The sequence below is a fragment of the Lissotriton helveticus genome, chromosome 6, assembly GCF_964261635.1.
Source record: "Lissotriton helveticus chromosome 6, aLisHel1.1, whole genome shotgun sequence".
Lineage (NCBI taxonomy): Eukaryota > Metazoa > Chordata > Amphibia > Caudata > Salamandridae > Lissotriton > Lissotriton helveticus.
In genome coordinates, this window is record NC_136067.1 from 2031543800 (window position 1) to 2031561315 (window position 17516).

Consider the following 17516-nt stretch of genomic DNA (forward strand, 5'->3'; position numbering starts at 1 on the left):
GCATTGAAATGTGTGCTGTGGCATTGTGGGAATTGTGTTGCATGGTGTGAAAATATGTGGTGTAAATATGGCTCACATTGCAGAGTTGAATTCTGTTGAGTAATTATATGTTTTGAGTGGCTATATTTGGAGTGTTCATATGTGGTGAGAAGAGTAATTATGTAGTTTGGAGTATAAATATGTGTAGTGAAATTATTTGGAGTTGAATTGTGTTGCGTGGAGCGCAATGGAATTATGTTGAATGGAGTGGTACTAAGTGAGGTGGAATTGTTTGGTATGGAGAGGAGTGGAAACTAGTGGATTTGAAATGTCATTACGTGATTAACAGCAATACTTAAACAAAAGGCCACAGTGGGCAGTGAGGGGGGCGGGGCCGCAGGGGGCACAGCGGCTGGGGAAACGAGCGAAACAGAAGGCAAAAGGGGCACAAAAACAAAGAAAAGACGAGTGGCACAGAGGGCAGAAAGGCACAAAATACGAGTGGAACAGAGGGCAGGAGGGCACAAAAAACGATGGGAAAACGAATAAGAACAGAGGGCAGAAAGGCACAAAAAACGAGTGGAACAGAGGGCAGAAGGGCACAAAAAACGATGGGAAAACTAAGTGGAACAGAGGGCAGAAAGGCACAAAAAACGAGTGAAACAGAGGGCAGAAGGGTACAAAAAACGAGGGCAACAGAGGGCAGAAGGGCACAAAAAACGAGTGGAACAGAGGGCAGAAGGGCACAAAAAACGAGTGGAGCAGAAGGGCACAAAAAACGAGGGGAAAACGAAGTGGAACAGAGGGCAGAAAGGCACAAAAAACAAGTGGAACAGAGGGCAGAAAGGCACAAAAAACAAGGGAAAAACGAGTGGCACAGAGGGCTGAAAGGCACAAAGAACGAGTAGAACAGAGGGCAGAAAGGCACAAAAAACGAGTGGAAAAGGGCAGAAGGGCACAAAAAACAAGGGGAAAAGGAGTGGCACAGAGGGCAGAAAGGCACAAAAAAGGAGTGGAACAGAGGGCAGAAGGGCACAAAAAACAAGGGGAAAATGAGTGGAACAGAGGGCAGAAAGGCACAACAAACGAGTGGAACAGAGGGCAGAAGGGCACAAAAAACGAGGGGGAAACAAAGTGGAACAGAGGGCAGAAAGGCACAAAAGACGAGTGGAACAGAGGGCAGAAAGGCACAAAAAATAAGGGAAATACGAGTGGTACAGAAGGCAAAAGGGGCACAAAAACGAGTGGCACAGAGGGCAGACGGGCACAAAAAACTAATGGCACAGAGGCAGACTACAGAAATATAGGGGCAGCTAAGAACAGAAGGCAGAACAGGCAGAGAGGCACGGGGGCAGCGAGGGGAACAAAAGGGAAAACTGGGCAGAGACACGGGCAGCGAGGGGTACAGAAGGAAAGACTGGGCAGAGAGAGCATGGGGACAGCGAGAGGAACAGAGGGAAGAAAAAGGGGCGCGGATTTTCGTGCTGCTGTCTGATTGCTCACTTTCCACAAGCCCTTGCGTACCACTAAATAATACACTGCTGTATGCATACATGTCCATGCCAATAGACCCAATTCAGGCTGTCTCCCTCTTGAAATTGCCTCTGCTTCAAAAGGCGTTTTTAAAAAGAAATTTAAGTTGTACAAATTGCTTGGGGGTCCCCGGCTTCCAGTAGTGACTCAGTGGGGGTCCTCAGGACAGGAGTCAAAAGTTTGGAAACCACCGTCTTAGAACACACAGTGACCAATGTTCGATGTTGCTGTACATTGTAAAGCGGAGGGGCATGGACCACGTACAGGCAGCGGGGAAGACAGACGACAGAAGTCAGAGACACAACAATGAAAATACAGGCAATACAATAAATTTGCAAACTGCCCTTAAGACCCTTATTGTGGCTCTGTATGTGTGAAAATGCACCATCTTTTCACTTTTTAAAGTAAACGTTTTGAGTGCCATTTGGCGCCGCAGACACGCGCGGTTTGGTTCCTGGTGCACATAGCCACGGTTGCAGCGCACATAGACACTCCACTGCCGCACACAGAGGAAAAAAATTAGAGGGAACATTGCTTAGAATATCCCCAGGCGTCAGACTGGCTCCGGAAAGTTTTTGCTTAGCAGTACCCCTGCGTGTCAGTAGGTGGCGTCCTACGGCTCCGCATCAGTCACTGGCATCGTCAGCGCCGAGATAACGTCACGGAGAGTACTTCGGCGCAGCCCATGCGCGCTGACGTCAGTTCTGTACACGACTTTCCGCACCAGGAATGCAGAGCCATGCAAGATACTGACCATTGGTGCATAAAAACTAGGGCCCTGAAAGGGATGACCTTAACCCTAGTAATAGTCTGCAGAACGGGGAGGATGGGTGGGGCGGTAAGGAATCTCTCACTAACTAATGTCTCTTACAGATATATCGTTACACAAGTAGTAACTTGTGCATCTGAAAGAGACACGTTAGTGATAGATTCCTTACCTTAGAATAGATACCCCAGCAATACCAACCCCGGAGGTGGGTCTGAAAACAAGATCACACCAGAAAGTCACGGAGCACAGAACGGCCAAAGAAGCCGTCTCTCCGGACATGACTGTCAAGGCACTAGTGCTTCGTAAACGTGTGTAGCGAGGCCCACATAGCTGCCTGACAAATGTTCTGCAAGGGAACGCCGCGTCCCAAGGCAGTAGTGGCTGCAATCGCCCTGGTTGAATGGGCACGCAGCCCCACAGGAGGCTCCTTCTAGGCCAAGGAGTAACATGCTTTGATGCACAGAACGACCCACCGGGAAATGGCCCGTTTGTGCACAGCCCAAACCTTTTTGCCACCCACGTAGCCAACAAAGGGTTGATCATCCACCCGGAACTGTTGTGTACGCTGCAGATAGAAAGCAAGCACACGTTTTGGGTCCAGACGGTGGAGCCTCTCCTCCTCCCTGGAAGGATGTGGAGGCGGAAAGAAGGTGGGCAAAGTAAGGACGTGACAAGAAAGAAGGACTGGTCCTTAAAACCACCTTGTCCGGATGAACAGAAAGGAAAGGAGGGTTAGAAGAAAGAGCCTGGAGCTCACTCACTCTTCTGGTTGAGGTGATAGCTACCAGGAAAGCCGTCTTTAGAGTAAGAAGACGTAAAGGACAGTCATGAAGAGGCTCAAAGGGAGCGCACATCAGAAAAGTCAAGACCAGATTTAAGTCCCATCGACGCATTATGAAAGGCACAGGAGGGAACGTGTGCGTAATGCCTTTGAGGAAATGGTTAGCAACTGGGGACTTAAAAAGAGAAGGCTCATCAGGAAGCCTCAGGAAGGCGGAAATGGCAGAAAGATAACCCTTGATAGTGCCCAGAGCAGAGCCCTACTGGGCCAAAGACAGAAGAACCTCAGAAAGAGGGGCCGAAAGGGGATCCACGGCTTTTGCTGTGCACCATGCCACAAATCTGTTCTATTGGCAGGCGTATATCGTTTTAGTGGAGGGACGCCTGGCTGCCAGAATGCCATTACAGGCCTCAGGAGGAACTTTCGAAAGCCATCAACTGTCGCCGCTCAATCTCCACGCATGGAGGTGGAGGCTGGACAGGTTCGGGTGAAGGACCGTTCCCAGCTGCTGCGACAGAAGATCCTCCCGGAGAGGCAGACTGATCGGGGGATTGATGCGCATACTAAGTACCTCGGGATACCATACTCTTCGAGCCCAGTCGGGAGCCACAAGAATGACTTGAGCCCGGTCGCGCCTGATCTGCAGCACTCTGGGCAGAAGTGGTATAGGCAGAAAGGCGTGTAACAGACAGCAACTCCACTCACGTCGAAAAGCGTCGCGGAGCGAGCGTCGCCTTGGAAATTCCAACGCGCAGAACTGATGACATTGCACGTTTCTCTTCGGTGGCAAATAGATCTAACCAAGGCTCTCCCCACTGCTGAAAGAGACCTTGTGCCACGTCCAAATTCAGACGCCATTCGTGATCCATCAAGCAGCGGTGGCTGAGTTTGTCCACCCTGGTATTCAGAGAACCTGCCAGGTGTTGAACCATGTCCACAGGTGTAGAGTCTCTTGACAAAAGGTCCAGGACCCCACCCTGCCCTGCTTGCTGCAATACCACATAGCGGTGGTGTTGTCCGTGAACACCTGCACTACACTTCCCCGGACAAAGGGAAGGAATGCCTTCAGTGCAAGTCGGATCGCCCGCAGCTCCAGGAGGTTGATATGGAGCTGGGACTCCGCCGGAGACCAGGGGCCTCTGATCTCCGCCTCTCCCGAGTGGCCTCCCCATCCCAGGAGGGACGCATCAGTCACCACTGTGTGCTTTTGGCGGTCATAGCGCCCCAGAATGGCCAGAGAATTTGCAGCCCTCACGGCATTAAGACGTTCCTCACAGTCAGGAGGAGTGGTAATAGGAGAAGGCTGATTCCTGGAATGACGTTGTGCGGCCTGGGTAATCATGGAATCAGGTTTAGGTTGCGCTACCAGGCAGGCTGGAGAACCCTGGGCGCCCTATATTTCTTGTCCAAACGAGGAAGAAGCACCGGGATAGAAGTCGGCATCTGCATCAGTTTGACACCCTCATTCCAGATGAAGTCAATTATAGGCACTGCCCGGACCTGTTTAATTGGTTGACTCTTTAAGTCATAAAGAAAACAGTCCTCATCTTTCAGAACTATAGGGAGCTTGAAGCGCAGCGCCACTCGTTCCATAAGTTGGTGAAAACCCGCTATATCCACAGGAGGGGAATCCGTAGATGGTGGAGCCGCTGTAGTTGCAGGCACTGTATGATCAGGAGACCCCTGGTGAGAAGGTGGAAATCGCCTATTATAATCCTCCAACATATATCAGAGATTAGAAATGAGGGAGAGCGGTATTTGTGCTGTGGGAACCGGAGCAGAAGGTTCCTCCTCATGGTAGGAAGGATATTCCTGATCGTCCTCATAGTCCTGACATTTAATAACCAGTTCCGAAGGGCTTCGAGCTGCCCGGAATCTATCATCTTCCTCCTCATCAGAATCAGAGTCATGCTCTGAACCAGTGGCAACAAGAGGTGATTGAGGCTGAGAGTGACGTGGAATGGGAAGCTGATCCAAAGGTACATGCCAACGGTGGTGGGTCAACAGCAGGAGCCCCGTAACTTGATGAAAATGGCACCAGAGGCAGTGATGCGAAAGAAGACGTCGATGACGATAACACAGTCGACGGGACAACCACAGTCGAAGCTGCCGATGAAGCAGACGACGGCAAAACCACAGCAGTCGACGAAGCCTCCATCGACGGAGCTGCCGCCGACGGAGCCGCCACTGCCGAACCAGTCGTCGACGGAGCAACCGCCGATGAAGAGGCTCTCTTCACAGAAGGCATCGACGAAGATTTTGATGTCGATGAGACTCCCTTCTTCGACATAGACGAGGAGATTGACTTGAAACTTACACACACACCATCGTCGACACTGACGTCGTCGACCCGCTGGCACAAGTCGTCGTCACTGTCGTCAGAGGTAGAGACGGCAGATTTCGTCGGCGGAACGACAGTCGACAATTTTGCACGTTTTTTAAGGGAAACATGCGTAGGAGCCGTGGACGCCTGAGCGTCAGATCTCGAAGGCGTAGGCGTAGCAGGAAGAGGAGAAGACACAGCAGGAGCCTTCTGGAGTTCAAGAAATGGAACGGAGATGGATTATCCTGCACACTGCTACGTTTAGAAGTGGCTCTAGGCCCAACTGACGCAAGGCTTTCTGCATCAGAAAGAGGTGAATCCTTCTTCAACCTCTGCAACCAAAGGAGGAGACGCCCCTCCCTGTCCTTAAGGGTCTTGGTGAAGAAAGTCCTGCAAATTTTACATTTGCCTACCTCATGCTCTGGATAGAGGCAATAAATACACTTCTTATGAGGGTCCTCTGAGAAGAGCCGCAACTTCCCACGAGAAGCACAAGGACGAAACAAAGACTTCTTATTTGAAGACATCTAAAAAAAACTGAAGAAATCCACAAGGAAGTTGAAAACTGAGCAGAGCTCAGGGAGACTCCCTTCACACGACGTGCAGTAGAAAATCCGAGGGCCTGAGCCTCTGAGGAGAAGGTTCACCAAATATGCCGAGCAGCCAAGTGGTCCAGCAGGCATACTTTCACAAAACTCTACTGCCTCGCGACGATCAACGAAGCTGATTCAACAGTGGGCCAAGCGGTGCTTCGTAATCTTTTTAAATAAGGTGAGCCTTTTTCCTTCCCTTCGCCTGTATGAGTAATTTATCTGTCTGGCAGCATTATGTGATTTCAATGCACTGTATGCTTATTCACTCCTATTTTGCCTTGCGGCCAGCTATTACTGCTCACTATTCTATTCAAGCATGTGAATCTATGAAAGACACCCCAATACTGGAGAAGAACAATTGTTACTTACCTGTAAACGTTGGTTCTCAAGTATTGGTGTATTTCATAGATTCACATGCGACCCACCCACCCCCCCTCAGAGGCTCGCTTCTCCTCCTAGATTCTTTTGTCACTCTGGTGCTACGAAAATCTGAGGGCCTGAGCCTCTGAGGAGAAGGTTCGAGAGGGGTGTTTGCGCCTGATTGGCTGTAGTTTGGACTAACCTAATGACTTGGATATGTTATGAAAGTGCTTTTTTCTTCTAATGTATTTCTATGTGTTACTGCTAACCTTGATACTTATAAGTATTCATGGTTTTAGAATGTATGTAATTATGTTTCTATATACATATATTGTTTGTTTTTATTGCAAATGTATTTACCGCGGGGCTCCCACTTCGACGATGGGGAATTTTCAACCATGTGAATCTATGAAAGAGACCCCATTACTGGAGAAGGCATGTTTCCACAGACTTTGCGTGTAGCTGACCGCTACACGCAAACTCCCAGCCAGATTTTGATGAAATCTGGCAGCATTACACATTATGGTGTGCAAATGATCCTTTTGGCACTACAGGTAAGTATTATTTAAGTTAAAAGGCATTTTAACGTGGTGATATCTGTCGTTGCAGTACTTTTGCAATAAAAGTAGCAATAAAAAGTCATTAAGCGATTGGCTGACTGCCTTTACAAAAGTTAAAGGTAGCCATGTGGTTTTTAGAAACACTAAGGATGCATTCTACGTTTAGCCCTTGGATGCAGGTAAGTGTTAGATATTTTCCCCTACCATTTACCACATTTTTTAGAGTGGTAATAGGTAGGGACCTATTATCACTTCATTAGAAGTTTCTACATTTTGTTTTAAATGTACAAAGTACCACTTAGAATAAAAAATAAATAAAAAAAAAACACACTGTATTACGCTATATTTTACAAATATATAGTGCAATACAGTGGATTTTTAACATTTAAAATCTTCAAGGAAAAGTCTATGGAGTACTGCGGTAATACCCGAAATTTACAGTGCTACTTAAAATAAAAAATATAAAACGCAGCTCTCCCTAAACTGCTGGAAAGTATATAGAAAATAGTAAATACAGCGGAGTGCAACAAAGATAGACGCTTTCTGGATGCAGATTACTCGGTTACAGAAAGGACTTAACATGGTTCCTTGTCATACGGACTGATCTCGGTCTAGACTACAGGAGCAAACGATTCTTATTTGCAGTGACTATACACATCACTACGACCATGATCCAATTGAATCAGAGGAATAATCTCAGAAATGTAATATATGGTTAAGAAAGCGACTGGCTTTGACAAACGAACTATACAAATAAATAGAGAAATAGCCTTTAGGAAGCCTTGCCGGGCGAAAAAGTGATAACTGAACTTTCTCCGGATACGGATTATTGTCTGTGGACTATTTGCATAAATAGCACATTTGAAATTGGACTGAATGATTAGGAATCCCTTTGCTCTAACACAGTTGAATTCATCAAGGAACTCTATAATGACTTTTTTCTGGTGTGCTTTGGTGCTTGTGAAAGTAAATACATTTTTATAACTAGTAACACTTGTGTAAAGTGGTAATAGGTAGGGAAAAATATACAACTTAATATTTACCTATATACAAGGCCCTAACCCAGAACACAGCGAAAGCGTGCTGAAAACTATATGGCTGCCCTGAACTCTTTGTAAAGACAGCAATCCGCCTAAGAAGGACTGAACCTGAAGGGCTGAAGGTGTGACTTCACTTTGAGGACAGTAAACCCTAGGTTGTGCAATAGGTCTACGGTAGCCAAATGGTTATACTGGGAAGCTCCCCCCCCCCCCCCCCCCCCCCAACGTGAATGTTTAGAAGTCTTTTATTACAAAGAACATCTCATAAGAAAAGATTCAATTGAAAGAAATATGGATGAATGCAGCATTAAGATGTTCAACCAAAAATCACAAAAGAATTGAAATGCATCTTAGTAAGGTTTGCTAAACAATGTTATGGTGTACTTAATATAAACAATATTACATATTGCCGTTTAAATCATGGCCCAGTGACCCTACGTCAACTGAGTAGCAGTTTGATGAACTTACCAGTAGTCATTGCCTGGTTAGAAGAAATGCAGGCCATAGTCACTGTGTGGGCTGGAGTCTTGTCAGAGAAGCCCGCTCCAAGGGCAGCCTACAGAAAGATGTTACAAGCAAGACATGATTACAATGTGTTTCACAGATTCACAAAATGCATCCTACTCCTCTGCCTTTGTAAGCCTGGCCTATTCTGTAGAAAGTCAAGTACTAGCATTATAGTTTAAATGTGTGATCTCTTGCAGAAACTGGGGTCTTGCAAGTTCATTAAAAAATATTTTACAGTGGAAGTTGAAGTAAAAAAAAGTCTATGCAGAATAAAAATAAAAGATTAAGTGTCGGATGTTTAAAAGCCTGTTTGCACTCTTATTCACAAAGTCTGACAGTAAAAAGATGCTTTTTATTTTCTCAAAGACTTGTTTCACTATACTTTTTTTTCAACAATTGAAGTAAAAAGTACAACACATTTAACATGAGACGAAAACAGAAGAAATGAATGAGCAGAAGAAAGTTAGGCCATAGGTACTATATCAAAAACAAATCATTGCAAAAAATCCCAACAAAATGCATGAACATATCCCAGTAAAAGCACCTGAAACAAAAAAGGATGCCAGTGTGACCACATGGTTTCAAAACAGAACTACAACTTGCTGGTTTCAAAACAAATTCTCATACAACACTTGATCTATATAAAAGTACTTCTGCAATATACCAGTATTATTCAAGGGGCAGCTTCTCCAAAATTCACATCAAATCCACAGTTGAAGAGAAGTGGTGCAATCTGTTCTTCTGTTTCAATAAACTACACCTGGTGTTTCTGACAGTAACCATTTTGAAGCAGAACTGAGCTATAGTAATAATATGAAAGCACTGATCTATGGTTCAATGTTTTCCTATACTGTGGACTTTCTTTGTGCCCGGAGATTAAAGGAAGGAGCTGCGTAAATGAAGAATAGGTCACATAGCTCTCAACATTCTATCCACTTAATGCTCTTCTGGACGCATGTGCTGCCTTTCCAAAACCCAGTCTAAGTAAAAATCCAAGACGTCTATGTGCCACAATTGCATCTTTAATGATCATGTTCCCAAAGGCCACTGAAAAGAACAGTTTCATTGAAATGAAACGGGAATACCTGGCTGCCAAACTCAAAAGGGCCGGCCAGTCCAGAAACCTCAGGAGCTCCAACACTCTGCTAATAATCCCGCAAGCAAAAAAACACGACAAAATCGTTTGCTGGAAACGCCCCCAAAATCTGGAACTCCATCCCCCCCACATCAGAACGATCCCCTCATTTCCTAAATTAAAAAATCTGCTCAAAATCCTCTTCGTCGACCGCTCTCGAACGAACCGATAGAAGCCAAGGATGCACCCTAGCCTGCACGCTTTCTAACTTTAAATTTTGACCAGTGACACTGACTCGGGTCAAGAAAAGTTTCTTGACACTCGTCCTGTGTGAACAACGAAACTTTTTGGGAGACTGTCTTGTTTGAACTTCACCATCCATGCCAGTCTGCGCGACTTTGCCTTTGTTTGCCCTTTACCCGGCTTGATCCCCATGTTGGACTAAACTCTGTACTGCCTATTTGCACATAATTTACTTGATGTAAAGCGCTCCGATACCCTCGGGTCCAGCTAGCGCTATATAAAACTCCTAAAATAAAATAAAAAAATACAACCAACTATACAAAAGACCACCGATCTGTCGAAGGAGACTTGAGTGGGTTTGGGTTAGAGTGAAGACTTGACTGTCAACAACAAAAAGGTCTACAAGCAATCAGTACTTATTACTTTCAGACATGGGTTCAATAGAAACAGAATCAAGTTATCAGAAGACGGGATCATATAAAGACAATTTGAAATAGTAAAGGAGTAGCTACGTTCCAGGACTACCAAATAAGAATCTATAGCCTATATCCACCACGTTTTCAAAGAAATACAACGTGCTTACTGTCAGGGCCCTCATGGACATCTTGCTGTCACATCTATTGATCTTTATTAGGTCAAGCAAAATTAGAAGGCTACTTCTGTAGCCAAAATCAACCCCTTGCCTTATACCCTAATAACTAGCATCCTACTGGCACCACAGGAAAGGAGAGGGAGTAATAAGAGAAGCGGGAGGAAGACAGAGAGCGGGAGACAGCTTTACTGTACTTGTTAGGTTACTTCTGAAACCTTTAGCAGTCCCAATGAGAACTGTGCAGCCTGCATTGTACAGATTAAATATTTGCTACAGCCAAACATTTTGCAGTTGGGATAGTCTTATACATTCAATTTCCCCAACCTAATTCAGCTCTTTGATCAAGACTTTTTTTGATTGCCCAATGTGGACACAATGTGAAAGAAACTTTAGGATTTTGAAAGATTACATAAATAATATTATCTACATGAACCAACCCTCAGGGAAATGTTTCCGGTAGAAGACAAACACCACCCTTCTTGATAGTTTTCTCAAATGTTATCCCAAGTGTTTAAAGGTCAAAGCCAAGCTCCTAAGGCCAATCAAAGGTGCACAATCCGACCTGATGCAGTAGAATAGATAGAGTTCCAGTAATATGTTATTTTTGCTCCCCTGAACCTTTTATAGAGCCAACCAGCCATGGCCATTTCTAATCTGCCCACATCATCTCTCATATCCATTAGGAGAGAAAAACAGAGAATAAAGGGGCCTGGTTCGGTTTTATGAAGTAGGTGATGGCTAAAAAGTAAATATTCATAGGTTTTTCCCCATTTGGCAGCCAGGCCAACACTGTTCTGAACCTAGTACTCTGGCATGCTAAGCACTTACAAATGAAAATACTCAATATTAACCTCTAAATGCTTCCTAATAAAGAAATAAACTAGAAAAAGAATGCAGAACATTTGGAGTGAAGTATATACCGTGCAATCAGCAAACCAAATCATCAATTATCAGGGAGTGGGGTAAAGCAGTTGCGTTACCGAAAAACTCATCTTAGTCTAGATCTCACACACTACGCTATCTGCAAACTACTGCCATGAAGCTGTGCCAAGAGGTTTCAAATCAGATTATTAGCCCTGACCTCCACTTTCAGGTACTGTATCTGAAGCAAAATACAAAGAAAAGTCACAGGCATCTAATGGCAGATATATCGAAGGAAGGAAAGCCTGGGCAGGTGAAGGCTCTAACACAACTGCAACATACCCTACAGACTATATTTGTACAATCGTAATCTCTGCAGAAGAAATTTGAACTCAGTTTAACAAATTACAGTCCTTGGATTAGTGCTGAATGGAAGGGGCAGGTGTGTGGGCTCTGCCCACACACTGCTGCGTTCTGAGAGGCAGTTCCTGAGAGACTAAGCAATCGATTGGGGGGCAGGATTCTCTCCAACATCCCATGACTAGACCATTTATATGTACTTTAACTTTGCAAACCTGCAGAACACAGGAAAACAGCGTCAGAATTCCTCAATCCTGCCTCCAGCTCTCTAGTTTATTGAAGTTGAACATAGTATTCTTTACCCTATCTACTCTATAATCAACTGCACAATTAAAGTAGCTCTGAACAAAGCCATGATCACAGGTCTGGAAGCAGATGTCAAAGCTGCGTGACCCACTGTTAACACAACTCTCACTGAAGTCTCCCCAGCTGCTTGACAATATAACTTTGGACAATTGATTTGAGGGAGAAATGGAGGACAAGACTTACTACAGCACAGTTGTACATCTTTAAATAAATATTCCACTCAGAATTTGAATTGAATTCAGAGATACGTGGGATGATGTAAATATTTTAAAGGCAATTTGTTTCCAATCAATTAAGCTATGAGGCCAGATAAGGGCAAAGCTAGCGAAAGGCACTCAAAACTGCTAGGTGCAATACCAAACCATTTGCTTCCCTTTCTCCCTTAACTACTGAACTGTTACTGACAAGCAAAGCAAAGAGTGAGTAGTAGTCATGGGTGAACCATAAATAAGAAAAAAAGAAGAAAAATAAAATTACCTGCTGCTACGTTTTGCTACATTTCCCCCTACTCTAGTAAAAACCAGTTCAAAACAACCCAGTCTTCTGATACCTCCTTCCACACCCCTATGTGTTTCTCTTTCACAGAGATCACCATTACTCCTCTCAGCTGGATGGCAAAAACACACAGTTGCAAAGCAGCACATTTAAGCAGCATACTCTCTTGCTTTCCATTAGTCACTACCTGTGAGCACGTCTAAGAACGCAAAAGGTGGACACCACATTATCCACCTCTTTGCAACTTTCTTCATTTTCAAGTGTTACTTAAAATGATTTATTTTTTTTACCCCCAAGACAACTTTCAGTAACTGCACACCTCTGCCAATCCAAAACAGTGTTTTACCCACCTCGCGTGCAACATTGCTGGTTTTCACTTCCATTATGACAGTGCCATACACAATGTGCTCCACTACTTCCTTTGGAATGGCTGTGCGGTCTAGCAAACCTCTGATATTGGAACAGACAAAAAAACATGCAGTCAACAGCAAAGAAAGAGTCAAGTTCAGCTATGAAGAGCAATCAGTCATGCAAGCTACAACAACATTTAGAGTTGGGTCTCGCAGGCTGCATTGATATTTATTCACAGACCTGTAAATAAACTAGTCTCCTGTGGGACACCCACAGTGACCAAGAGAAAGTAATACTAGGATGCCTGCAAATATAGTTGGTTAGCTCATGGAGAACAAAAGAACTATGTAAAACCTTGTGTTGCAGAACTGCGCAGTTTATATTTCAAGACAGCAGTAACAGGTTACAGTATCAAGCTTCAGCAAGGCCAGCCTAGGTCTGTGCTTTTGAATCTAGTATAGGTTAGATTTGGATCAATCACATCTTTTCATAGGGGCAAATCATTTGTACCACTCAGCATTGACAAAAGAAAGAGGGCTGCATGGAAGGATGAGACCACTTGACAAATATGCAATCATTCACGGGTCACAGGGCGCCAACTCTCATACAGGTACACAAAACTGCAGCTAAGATGCAGAATGTATACAAAAGCAAGTAGCACCGATAGCACATGGTCCATTACATAAAGAAAGTGGAGTACGTTTATAGTGAATTATTCCCCAATATTGGCATACCACTGGAGAGGTGATTAATCTAAAAAACAAAGCCTGGAACTCACATTCAACTCAGATCACAGTTATGAGGCCATTTTTAACAAACAGAACAGCAACAACCGTGACTGAGAATAAACGTATACCCAAAGCATCCAAAACGCCTGGAGCCAGGGCAGGATCCTAACAGAGGACAGACTCTTCTGGCTGATTCTTCAGATGCCTTTCCCCACTTAAAAATACTTACTGCAGAGCTGTTCTTGCCAAGTCATGAGGCATCAAGTCTGCATAGCTGCAAGAAGAAGTATGAAGGCGTCAAACACATAATTACAACAGAGCAAGACACGTCTACAAAGGCTACAGAACGGAGAAAGTGAATTAACCTATATGTGTTCCTAAAAGCAGGGATGTTGAATAGTTTTTTAAACAACGTACTTGTCCAGGGGACAACACGCCACAGAAATCTACTTGTCCTGCAAAGAAATGGACTTGCCCGGCATATTGCTTAAATCAAACCAGATGAGCTTCCAAAGAAAGTGTCTACTCCTTATAGTGGAGACTGTGGCACTATTGACTTAACACAGTGACACTTTTGATTGGGATAACAATATGCATTATTAAAATTTCCTTGATGTGCATGTACTGGAAAAAACAACAATATGACAATATACATTTTGCATCAGGTATTGGCAAGCAAAGTATAGTAAACATTTTAGACCCAAGCTGATCTCTACCACACAGCTGTGATCCACTCCTATGTCAGAGATGGGTTGTCCTCCGCAGAACAAAGGATGCTTTTTCCAATTCATCAGTGCAGGGCAGGAGTCAGAACTCCTTTCTTCGCATGAGACAATTCTGCAGATTTCAGTACAATTAACATCAAAGCATCATCACACATGATGTGAAAGATTTTCATTTAGGTGATTGTGGCATAATGGTAATAAATCAAAACATTTGGACCTGGGCCCACGGTTGAGCAAGCCGCCTGGGAGGGAGGCTCACGCTTATACCCAAGGTATGGCAGTCTTACCAGCAGTCTCAAAGGGAGCGCACCAGTAAACTTGGTGAGGCATCAGTAGGATCTTCAACAAAACTCAATTTGTGTTACAGAGGCACAAAAAAGATTTCCAAGTCTGGCCATAGGAGAAAGCTGATTGAAAGTCTTGGAAGGCTTCAGTAGCTAACAGTTTTACCTAGTAAACACAGGTATGGTCAAGGGTTCTAACACAATAACAGGTTGTGAAGCAGCAGTGGGGACACATGAAAGGACTAAACTGATGCAAGTAGCTGGTATCAGCGACAAGGATATGAAAATTCTCTCGTGAATCCTCAGTCCCGGAGGATTCTGATGTGCCATGATACAAACTGCAAGGAATTTGGTCTATGAAAATGCATTCAAATGCTCAGGATGAACTGCTGAATAAATCCAGTGTTATAAATAAGGACAACATATTAGAAGAATGAATTATGCGCCATCAGTATGGGCAACATACCGTAAGATATATCAGTTGTAGTTGGAACAGTTATCTTTCTCCAGCAACAGATACCACAGTGCAGTGGCAGAATAAGACTTCTGCAGCACATAAAACAAAAGATTCCACCGGAGGGAAAGCTGTAAAATTAGTCTGCATGGACAACTCAATGTTTTAGTGGGCTCCTTGAAGGAGTGGTCAGCCTTTACCACAACCGTCATTCTCCGGTGACAGTAGTCTACCCTGTAACAAAATACAGAGCACTGTCTCCACGTCAGACAGAAGACAAAGAAAAATTGATATTTGATTGATCTACTTTTAAAGGAAATAATCAGGGGTCATGTCTCCAGAGTGGTCTGGCACAAACATCACTTGCTTACCTATAAGTAATCAAGAAATGGACTCCGAGACTGGCATTGTTTTAAAATCAAATACACTATGGGCTAGGCAGGAGCCCAGGAAGAAGCATGAAGAAGGTGGCTGGTAGAAGAAATCTGTCAAAAAAGCACAAATTATCTGTATCCTCAAAATATTCCTCAGCTGTTGAGTGGAGAGGGATTGAGAGGATGCTGGGACATGTTGTAGGCCTAGTTTTAGGGAAAGCGAAGGAGAGACCAACCATACTTAAAGGGTTGTGAATCAGTTTTACAGTGTGCTTTGCATGTCAGAAGGCATGGCTGCTCGGAGGAAAGAAGGATATGTGATTGCATATGTAAGACACCAACTGCAGTTTTATGAAAGAGTGGTGTGGTGAAGGGTATGGAGATCATAGGGGGAGAGGAAGAGATGACGTTTTAGGGAATTTACAAGAAAGGAAAAGGCACAGGAAAATAGTTGGGTTGGAGGTGACAGTAATAGCCCGCCAGAGCCTATCCTTACAGCACGGCATCCCGCGGGACGCCGTGCGGTAAGGATAGGTTTCCAGCGGGCTGATGCCAGATGACAAAACGCTCAAAGGCGCCCCCCCCCCCACGGCATCCATGGGGGTTCTACTAACAGCAATTACTAATTTCCCTAACACAGAAGGCTGTAAGCAAGCTAAACCGTAAGTACACGGTCTAGCACACAGGTGGGTCAGGGACGGGTGTACCTTAGCGAGTGCAGACATCCCGGCTCACCCCTCTTGGTGCTGAAGAAAACCTAAAAGTCACACACGGTTGAAACATGTTGACCTTATTTTCACGCATAATTGGATACTCCCTGGTCAAATTATACCAAAAGAAGTATCCCACTTGTTTTTATTATGTCATACGGACTCCAGAATAAAATCTATAGGGAGAACACGTAGTACACTTTTTAAACTTCACAACTTCTTCACACACCCACAAAAAAACCAGCTCTGCTGCAGTTGCAGGCGTCGAAGCACACCTGAGTGGCACTCGGTCACTCAGGTGGACCCCGATGATGAAGCATGTCACCGACCAGGTCGGTGAGCGAGGGGTTTCTTAAGAAAAAAAAGATTTCTTTCTTTCTACAATTCTCTATCTCCGTGCTAGATCACTAGGACTCTGGGTCCTGGGGGTACTCCTTTCTTCTGTTTCGTTAAATTGAATTCTAGGGGACTAAGGAGTAGGAACCCTCTTTGAATACCCTCACTCTCTCTTTGTTTATTACAGTGCCCAGTTCTTTTTGCCAGGCGCCCCGTTTTGTGTCAAGTGCAGTGGGGCTATTAGTAACAATTGTTTGGTATATCTTGGTCATTTTATGGTAGCCTGAGTCCCCCATAAAGACTTTAGCCTCGATGGGATTAAATTCGGGTATGTCTGCTTGATGGGCAATGTAGGGGGGAGAATGAGTGGCAGAATTTATAAAACAGTGAGCAGGGCATGCCCGATACCCTCCTCCCGAGGAACAATTGGTATATTCATCAGCGGCATGTCGAGCTACAGCACCTCAAGGGAAGCAAGCGTGGAGTCAGTGCGCCACGATCACCTTTAAAGTGCCCATGTGGACCTCCCCGGCTGTCAGTGCCACACTCCCCGCGCCGTGCTAACAAAGAAGAGGTGTGCCATCTGGTTCTTGGTCGGACTTCTTCTGCTGGCTGGACAGGACTGCAGCCAGCAGCCACACGTAAGGTGAGAGCCGCCCTCGGGGAGTCATAACTCTCTGGTCCTCAGCAGGCAAGCCATACCTCTCTGGTCCTCAGAAGGCAGATCTGCTGTAGGTGCGAGGGTGTCTCCACTCGCATCCTTACCCTTTCCTAGTCGCTCCCCTTTCGGCTGAGTTTCCGGCAGGAAAGGCCATATTTCACGAGTGGGTTTACGTTTTTGCTTTGGAATTCTGCAAGCTGTGGCAGCGCTGCGAGCCCCGGAGCACGGAAGGGCAGGGAGTGCCCCTGGCTCAGCGGGGCTGGCAGCACCTGCGCAGGGAAGCACCCAATATATTAATTGTTCACTTCAGCTCATAGCTCTTCAGATATACAATGGGGTCCAAACCAACAAATGACACTACTACCCTTAATACTTTCAATCTGAACATTAGAAAGCCATGGGAGCAATGTAAGCATTTTGCAATTACTGCACTGGCTTAGGACAAATAAAACAGTCGGCGGAGGGAGCCATAAAAAAATCCTGCCTTTTTGCAGCTTCGCCAGGGATAGCTGCGAC

At 44.9% G+C, this 17516-nt stretch overlaps 1 protein-coding gene across 1 annotated transcript in view; it reads right to left on the reverse strand.

Annotated features, from left to right (window-relative positions):
- Nucleotides 1-17516, reverse strand: part of HADHB (hydroxyacyl-CoA dehydrogenase trifunctional multienzyme complex subunit beta) — a 103992-nt gene that overhangs the window by 51184 nt on the left and 35292 nt on the right. The window contains exons 5-7 of the mRNA XM_078650016.1: nucleotides 13686-13730; nucleotides 12728-12827; nucleotides 8407-8494 (exon numbers count right to left, since the gene is read on the reverse strand). Coding sequence (XP_078506142.1) covers nucleotides 8407-8494; nucleotides 12728-12827; nucleotides 13686-13730 — 233 coding nt within the window. The remainder of the gene's footprint in view (nucleotides 1-8406; nucleotides 8495-12727; nucleotides 12828-13685; nucleotides 13731-17516) is intronic.